The sequence below is a fragment of the Labrus bergylta genome, chromosome 1 (genome assembly GCF_963930695.1).
Source record: "Labrus bergylta chromosome 1, fLabBer1.1, whole genome shotgun sequence".
NCBI classification, from domain to species: Eukaryota; Metazoa; Chordata; class Actinopteri; order Labriformes; family Labridae; genus Labrus; species Labrus bergylta.
Genome location: NC_089195.1, coordinates 29495073 through 29505002, shown reverse-complemented (window position 1 = coordinate 29505002; position 9930 = coordinate 29495073). Strand labels below are relative to the sequence as shown.

General features: G+C 37.7%; 1 protein-coding gene across 1 annotated transcript; it reads right to left on the bottom strand.

Moving 5' to 3' along the window:
* Window positions 1–206: 206 nt before the first annotated feature.
* chic2 (cysteine-rich hydrophobic domain 2) lies at window positions 207–8299 on the bottom strand. The gene is made up of 6 exons (XM_020641886.3): window positions 7968–8299; window positions 5403–5457; window positions 5032–5187; window positions 4838–4894; window positions 4688–4747; window positions 207–2500 (listed from the first exon to the last, which is right to left on the bottom strand). Exons 1-6 carry the CDS (start codon window positions 8099–8101, stop codon window positions 2450–2452), a joined length of 513 nt encoding a protein of 170 aa, XP_020497542.1. The 5' UTR covers window positions 8102–8299; the 3' UTR covers window positions 207–2449.
* Between the last annotated feature and the right edge of the window lie 1631 nt (window positions 8300–9930).

Sequence of the window (9930 nt, the reverse complement as noted above, 5' to 3'; positions counted from 1 at the left end):
AAGGTTAACTTTGTTTTAATTCATTTGTGTGCAGTACTCCAGGCATTAGAGTTAATAGCATCCTAGTGGGGAACAAACATCTTCTGCAACTGAACAATATTTATCACTTTTGATTTCTTTCATTCATTCTGTGGCCTAAAATGGCCGATAATCATCATACACTTTCTGTAAACAAGCAGAAAAAGTGAATTAAAAACCACACTAAGTTACAGAGGAGGATGCCCATAGCCTTGTTTATTGGTAGTTTATTACTGTACATACACCTGCTCAGGAGTCATATGTACATATATCATTCTATCACACACACACACACACACACAACACTTCAGATTATATAAAAAAGGACTCATTCTCTGTGCAGGGTTCAATCACAGTCTGAGATCTATGAAGGACATTTGCATCTACGTACACCTCACACATTCTCACACACACAAACCTGCGTATGGCCTCATGCCTTGATTTACACAGAGCACACAACGACCAAAAGTATAGAAAGGTGACTGATGAGCCACTAGGCAACCCAGTGGTGATCAAGTGAATGTGGGTCCAAACCAACACGATGTGTGAGCCTTGTGAATCTGTGGCTTGTGTGTGTGCGCATCTTTGACTCTTTTATGGGAAAACATCAGACTTAGTTCTCTTATCCTAAGGAGTATTATTTTTTTCCAAATGCATCACTTTACAGTCTTTCAAGTAATGTGTGACCCTGGCCATAAAGTCGACCCCATGGCTTAACTTCTGAACATTAACCTGACACTTTTCAATGCTACATTTTGTATGTAGAAATACTTATCACAGGGTTAGGGTTAGGTACTTTTTTTTTTTTTTTTTTAATTCAGCTAACAAGTTGACTTCAGTTATCTTGCTTTATGATACAGAACCCTTGTATTATGTAAAGCCTAGCCCACTAGGTCACACAGACCTGTGAACCCAGTGAGTATGATCATATTAAAGAGAGCGAATCTGTTATAAGGGTAATATCTGTGACTTCATGAGTCATGTGTGGATACGTCAAGGTCAGCAGATAAGAAATAAGAGGCCATGAGAAGCTGTTAAGGACAAAGCGATTGTGTGCTTTAGTGTTGACACGACCATAAAAGTCAATAAAGAAACAAACATGGCATATCTCAAGTAAAAAAAAGAAAGAAATAAAAAACAGAAGAAGAAAAGAACGAGGCCTGTGTCAGGAATGCAAATATTCCATATAGTGCACTCACATGTATAAATTACTACAACAAAAAAACGAAGACTTGTTATGGCAAAGTGACGGGTAAAAGAAATCCCCCTGCTTCAAAGAGTGAAGATTCATCTCCTATCTGATTTGTCTCGTTTTTTTGCTTGTTTCTGTCACACACACACACACACACACACACACACACACACACACACACACACACACACACACACACACACACACACACACACACACACACACACACACACACACACACACACACACACACACACACACACACACACACACACACACACACACACACACACACACACACACACACACACACACACACACACACACACACACACACACACACACACAGTGAATGAAACTCACAATACTTCAAAAAAAGAAAAGAAAAAAAGGGTTTCTTCTCTTGGCCTTCTTTTCTGCGACTCAGTAGCACTTACCAGGTAGCCTGGATACAGGTAATGTTGAAACAAAAATATGAAGTGTGTAGCATAAAGCCCCATTCACACATACGTAGAGAACAGTCAGAGAGTGTGATTGTCACTTGGTGATGCACGGTGAAGTGTGCAGAGATATGAAAAGAGGACAGAGCATAAGGATGTTCAGGGTGATGTGGAGAATGACAATATTGAGTTCAGCTGTCCCAACATGTTCCTGTGCGACTCTCTGTCAGCTGCAGGGTTGGTTTGGATGAAGGTTCCTTCTGAGTTCTATGTTGTTTTGCCTCCACAGACTCCAGTAATGATCCAGAGCTCCAAACCAGCTGTTACAATAGCACAGTGGTGTCATTTTTTTTTTTTTTTATGCAGGTGAACTCTGTGTGTCAGAAGGTGTTCGTTTCATCATGGTCTGATTGTGCCATGTGTTTAGGGAAGGGAACAAACAAGTGACAGTATTCCAGTTGTAGCTCATTGAAGTCCATTTTTCAGAGTCCTTTCTCTGTCTTTAGATTCAAAGTGCCCCCAGGCTGGTTCTCCACGGACATCCCACAGGCTGCTGGTGGTTAGCATGGCCGGACGGTGAGCCAGTTTACCAAATAGCTTGTGGTGAAGACAGTCCAAAAAGCGTTAGGATACTGGAGTTGTAAACAAGGGTGTGGAGGAAGTAAATGTTGCAGGTCTTGGGAGGATCAATGCTACCCTGTAAACAAAAATCCTGGAGTATTTGGAGGTGGGTAATCTATTCAGGAGCTTGACAGCCAATGTGGGCAGCGATAGAGATTTAGGATCAGCCAGAGTCGGGCTAGTCCGGTCTGAAGATGGGGATCTTAGGTAAGAACTCTATTAGGATTACCTGCAGGGGATGAGAGAAAAAAAAAACTATTACTGTGAGGTTCTGCTGTTCAGCTTTTTCTACCAAAGAAACTCCAGGCATATTTAGTCACAGCAAGCAGCACTGCCAATTAAAAGGTATAACATGTAACATTTCCATGTCAAAATGTCTAAAAACATCTGAACAATACATACCGCTTAATCAAAATATCTCAAAAACTTCCAAACACCCCAAAAATTGTGTCGGTGTTGTCTGTAAGCTGATGCTGTTCAATAATAAGACATCCAATTGTTTTACATTTTAAATTATATCACAGAAGAAATGAATTGGCTGAATTTAAAGCTACAGTACAGTGGGCTGAAGGGTCATTTTAATAATGTTAACTGACTGACTGTTGTCACAGGTAACCTCCAGCTGATACTTGCACGATAAAAACTTTTAAAGGCCACACATTATGCTAAATATATTTAACTGTGTTAATTATAAATTATATATGTATCTAGTCTGTCTATACAGAAAAGTCCGTCCTCTCCATCTTTTCCCTGCTCCACTTTTCAGAAAATGTGTGCTCAAACAGGCCGTTTGGAGGTTTTCCCTTCATGACATCACAAAGGGCAGTAGCCCCTCCCCCAGGTGGGTGACACTCCCACAGCTAGGTGTTTGTTCTGCCCTCTTGAGACTGCTTTCTCACCTTAAACAATAGGGCATGGAGCGAGAAAGCCCGAGCCACCCAAGCCCTTCCAGAGAGGGGGCGTGGTCAGACACAGCTCATTTACATTTGAAGCTACAGACACAGAAACAGCCTGTTCTGAGCAGGGCTGAAATAGAGGGGTTTATAGGCATGATCAAATACAAGATCAGAGTGGATTTAGAACAAGAAACAGACATGTTGTGGGGCGCTCTGAGACTTGACCTGTTGAAACGGGGGATAATATGTGACATTTAAAGACTGAGTTGTCACCCTACTATCACATTGGATCTCTATTGTGTCTACATGCACTACATGTCCATATTAACTCTTTTATCCATCCTCAGATCACGAGTGGGGTGATCATCGATCCACTGTGATCCATTGCACCACGAGCACCAATGGATATATAGTAACATAAATGCAATATGATGGTATCAGAACCAACATATACTGTAAGTTCCTTAGTTATATTTTAGATTAAGAGACCGCCAGTGGCTGAGAAAAAAGTATCTCTAACCAATTTCTTCATTGATTTTTCACACATTACACTCAGACACAGTATACAGTGCAGTGTCTGACCCATGCACTGTGATGAAAGATTTATCACCCAGCTCTTTTCTGAATAAATAAGATGTTTGAGTATACTTTTAAAGGCCTTGTTCACCCTGGTATTTACACTTTGAAGAAGAACACAGAGTCTTCATAAATTTTTAATGAGACAACTAAATTAATTCTGCTAATACGAGCCAGTGTATACACAGCAGTCTCCAGCTTTCCAAATTAACACACTCACTGATTATAAATGAGTAAAGCACTGAATAAAGCAGCTCTAAGTTAAAACACTGATTTGTTCCAATGCTCCTAGTGACGCATGGTAGCTGAACGGCTGCAGGCAGAGCTTTTGATTTCGTTACTTCAGAGTATTTCTGAGAGCTTCCTGCTAAGTTGTCCTTAATGTACACAGTTTGTCAACACTAAGTAAGTTGTATCCAGGATGTAAGAAATAAATGTACCCTAAAACTCGACAACTAATAGTCCAGGATTTTATTAACTTTAGTCCAATTTATTAAATGACCCTGCCTTTATTTGAGACAGGCAATACGAGACGAGCATTTAATTATTTTTTAAACAAAACTTGTGCAGAGTAAAGATGGGAACGATTACAAAATTGAAAATTTACACCAGAAAGAATATTGAACTCAAAATGAGGATATCGATAAACAAACTCAAATCACTGATTTTGATCTTACATTGTAAGACAGCCCATCTATACCAACCTGCTGCTCTGTGGGGAGAGAGAGGGAGACACTCTTGGTAATATATATTTGACCTGCAAACGGATCAACACTAAATACTGAAGAGGCCTCTAAGTGAGACCTTAAAAAAGGACAGGGATTTAAAAATTGGGTGTTTTTGGATCTGGCTGTGATCAACCTGAAGTATCTAAATGAATGGGAAGGAAAAAATCAGGCCTGAACATCTTGGACCAATCGGCCCAGAACAAGTAGAGTACTTACATATTCCATCATGTTGTTGGTTTCACACTTCCTTTTGCTTAGTCTCCAATGCAAACACAACTGCAACCATTGAAATAGTGTCAGATTATTTAAATGACAAGGCCAAACAATACTACTAATGCTCATTTCCTTCATGCTGTCACTCCTCACCTTGTGGTAAAGTCTGCTATTTTCCCACTCCAGAAGCTTCTCTAATGATCTTCTTGTCTGAAAGGAAACAGTGACATCAGATGATATTCTTTTCACAGCCGCCCCCGAAACACAGCGACCTTTCAATGAGTCCCCTGTCGATACGTGTCATTGTGATGATGATGCTTTAAATACACCATGGATGTGTGTCTCACCCTCTTGCTGAGGCAGATGACAGGCCACAAACTGAAGCCCAGCGTGCAACAGCAGCAGAGGCAGCCACACAGAAGCCACCGCACATTCACAGGCAGCGTCTTCTTCAGGCAGCTGTTCACACGGTTGATACTGGCTTTGAATTCCTCTGGTGCTACCTGAGGACGTGCACATATCAGGTATAGGTGATAGACATATTTAAAGGTGATGAATGGCATGAGGGACTTTTTTTGTTTTTTACAATCTGTTGAACATTGATGATCACGTGACTGAGTGCATCAACAAAACATGTTTGAATATAACAAAAAGAAAATAATAGAATTCTTTAATTAATTTTGACATAATGAATGTATATTAAGAACAAGACACTCACCTTTCCCGTAAGTGCTGAAGGAAATTCTGACTCAAATTTGTTACTCAAACCAAACCTGTAGAGGAGAGTAAATACTGTTATAATCAGAAATACACAATGTATGCATAATGCACGTTTAAATCAACTAAAGCTTACCAAAAGGCATCAAATCTAACAAATGTGCTTCTATATTTATTAACATTTAAGATCTTCCTTGGAGTAACATTTGACCCAAACACAGGTGAAACTGTGGGGTCAAGCAGGTATCAGGGGTTTATTATTATGGTCAAATTGAATTTTGCACAAGATTAAACTTGCATGCGCCATCTTTTTTTTCACCTTTTTCACATATTATAATAATATCCAAAGAGTAACCTGCATAAAATATAAGAGAGGTGTCAGTAATGATGTAAAGTCATGTAAAGCCTAGGTGATATCCCTGGAGAGGCAGCTAATTTAGATCCCCCGCAACCAAATAGATGCTGTGGATTATTCTGTTTTGCATTAATCACGAGTGTAACTGTGTGCGCTAATTTATCTAACAGGAATAAAAAATTACACTAACATAAGATAAAGTTTAGAACTCTGTGAGAAAGGGAAGCAAGAGGAAACTTACACCAGTGGTGGACAATAACAAAGACTTACTGGAGTACTGTTCTTAAGTTCATTTTTTAAGTATCTGTACGTCACTTGAGTATTCATTTTTTGGGGGGAACACTTTTCACTTTACTCCGTCACTTTGAAAGACAAATATTTTACTTTTAACTCCACTACGTAACTATGAAAGTACAAATGTAGTGGAGACAAAATACACAGTGACGGCTAACACTGCTGAACAGAAGTGAAAAAAGCAAAGGGAGCGTTAGCAGCACCAGGAATGACAATACGCTGCAGCAGATCAAGAGGCCTTGCATCTACTGAATTGGCTGTTTATATCTTTTAAATGTTTGCTCACTGCGTGTTTTTCACATAATATTAATCTGATTATTCAGGAGCTGCAAATCTGTAGCATGTGAGTTTAAAACATGTTCTCTAGCTCAATGTACAACCTTGTATTCTTGACTGCATTGTGAAAATACAACAAAGTAATGAGATTCTTATTTTAAAAAAGTAGTTTGAATATCAAAGTATTTTTTAAAAGCAAGAACTTAAAGTAATAATATGACTGAGAAACTTCCCCTTGTGTTGGAGTCATATTTGACCAGGACCAAATACTTTGTACTTTGACTCAAGTGATGAAGTTATGTACTTTGTCGAACAGTGTCGATTAAGAGATGTATGAAACATGGACTCCAGCGTCACACTGCTGCAGTCTGTAGCTAATGATCTGTATGCAACTCCTTATCTGACGGGATATAACAAAACATCCAGTAACTTTGGTTCCTACTGCTACAACAGTTCCATTGCCAGTGGCTGTGTTTGCCTGCAGCCAATTTAATTTAATTTAAATTGTTTTTGAATGAAGTGTTCTGTTTTAATGAATTAATGTTTTGTAAAAGAGGGGCAGATATTATAAAATTAATCTTCTTTCTGCTCCTTTTCATTTAAAATTTGAGATTTTAAGTTTGTTTGTTTTTCTTAACTTTATTGGTTTTTTTTTTATGAAATAAAATTGACAAATAAAAAAATATAAATAAATCAAATAAATTAGTAATAAGCATGTTATTGTGTGACTGCAAGAAGACTGAACAAGATCATTTATGGTACAATCTAGTATAGGCACGGATTACTCAGTTTGTATGCACGGTTCAGCTGATTTGATCACGGGAGTGTGATCCTGTGCATTAAGTCCCCCAAATACTTAATTTCCCAAAAGAAAATTAAAGAAAAAAATGTAATTTCCCTAAAGAATGTCAAATCTCAGTTTCAACATTTGTTATGATGTTTTGTACTATTTTCAATTAAATATGAGGTTTCAATGTCATGAAACTAATCACGAGTAACAATCACTGCTTTTAATGTTCAGCAAACTGTTTTTTTTTAAATTGTTGTTATTCTTTTATGTTACTGTTTAATGCTTTGTTTCTGCAATGTTCAGCACTTTGGATCAATCAATGTTGTGTTTAAAGCGCTACATAAATAAAGTTTGATTTGATTTGATTGTCTGTGTGTGATTATTTTTTATTTAACCTTTTTCTTTTCTTTTCTTTTCTTTTTTCTTCTACTTCTAACAGCGTGTGAAAAGTCTGAATCATCCATAGCAATTCAAAAATACACACCAAGTCACTGGATCAAAGTTTTCTACATGAATTCATAACTTTCAAAAAAAAAAAAATGTGTTCACAATGTGGTTAAAGTGTCTTGCCTTCAAAACAGCGAGCAAAACAGCAACATCACGTTTCGTTGAAGATAAACAGGATGTACACGTTTATAAAGTTATGCTGTGACGCTAAAACGAAAGCTGTGCAGCCACTCAAACACTGTTAAAAGAGTTAGCTCGTTGTGCTAACTTAACAGCTAGCTCGCTGCCCTAGGTCACTAGCGTTGGCTAACTTTCCACTGTTACCGGGGTTACCAGTCATTTCAGATACACGGGGTTTCCCCCCCACCCCCCCAACCCAACCGTTAGCGTCGCTCGATGCTTACACAGTGACGTGGCCGGACCCTCGCACCACAACCGGGTCCGGAGCGTACTTAAGGAGCTGTTCCTCCGCGGCCCTGTCCTCGTCCTCCTCTTCCTCCTCCTCCTCTTCGTAGATCTCGTCAAAATCCTCCATCATCGCACGACTTGGCCTCGCGCTTCCCGGGAGAGACACCGGGAGAGACACGATGCCGACGGGCGGTGAAACCTCACCGAGGGGAAAAAAAACCAGGGGGGGGGGGGACAAAGTAAAAGCGGAGAAGACAACGACAGAAAATATCAACCCGTCCCGGAGACGATACAGTTCACATCGTTCAGCGAGAAACAAAACATCAACATCCGCCGCAGTAACCGGAAGACACCGGAACTGGCTCGCGTTTTTTTTTTTTTTTTTTGAAGCCGACAATAAAAATAATTTTATTTAAAACTGATAACTTATCTTTTTACTTATGCGGTTAATAAAATGCCAAAAACATTTTTGTGTGTGTAATTTTATTAAAAGATATATATATTCAGATGAGACACCCCGTTTCCAAAAAAGTTGGGACGTCGTGTGAAATAAGATGTGATGATTTAACATCGGAATCCCATATTTAATTGCACAAAATAGCACAAATACAACATAGCAAATATTTAAAATAAGAAATTAAATGTATTCGTTGACATTTATAAACCCATTTTGATTTTATTTTGAAAGGAGACCTTAAACAGCTGATAAGTTTAAATCCTAGAGTTAGAAGTAAAAATGAAAAAGTGGGTAGAATGGGTAGGATAAAATGAAAAAGGTTAAATAAAAAATAAACACACACAGACAATGTGATTAGTTTCATAACCTTTAAACCTCATATTTAATTGAAAATAGTACAAAACATCATAACAAATGTTGAAACTGAGATTTGGCATTCTTCTGGGAAATTATAAAATCTCGCAAGATTTGTAAAACACTACACTTTCAAAATAGCAGCAATTGTTCCCTTAAATTCCCAAACTATTCCACTGTACTGTGATGCAACAAAAAGATAAACCTGAGCCTGTCCCAACTTTTTTAAATGTGTTGCTACCATTTAATAAAAAAAAACAAAACAATTAATTAATAATTTCCCAAAAGAATGTCAAATCTCAGTTTCAACATTTGTTATGATGTTTTGTACTATTTTCAATTAAATATGAGGTTTCAATGTCATGAAATTAATCACATTGTCTGTGTGTATTTATTTTTCATTTAACCTTTTTTTTTTTTTTTTTTTTTACTTCTAACAGCGTGTGAAAAGTCTGAATCATCCATAGCAATTCAAAATACACACCAAGTCATTGGATCAAAGTTTTCTACATGAATTCATAACTTTTTTTGGAATGTATTCACAACTTCTCTGATATAATATACAGTTTAAATAAACCTGCTAATGTCCAGAAGTATTTAAGTAGCCTCTAGTAGTTAATATAAATCAACTTGTTTGTTTGGACTTTAAATGGTGTGTAAATATTTATCATTCTGCATTTTAATGTTGTTGTTCAGTTTGTTACGTTTTTAAACAGTGGAATAAAACACTGGCTTGTCTTACCGGAATATTAAATTATAAATTATATAAAAAACTCAGCGGTATTATTTTGTGGTAATTAGATTGGGTTATTTTTACAGTCTATGGGTGGAAGTCGGTAATTAATTAATTAAAGCAGTCATGTGTAACCAATGAAAGAAGAACGACGGAGAACAAGCTAAACCGGATGTTAAAAAGACTCTCCTTCAAACTACAACATGCACCAGGACACTCAGCCTCCCCTTTAGCGAAAATATCCAGGTATTTGAGAGGTTCTACATACAGAAATAAAAAATGGCTTAAATACATTGAGTTACGTTGAGATAGTTAAATACGACTCCAAAAAAACTGTACCACTCTGAGTCAACACATTTTATTTTGAAATGTTCGACCACAAGTGATCTTTTAGCACGCATGCTAGCCAGCGTTT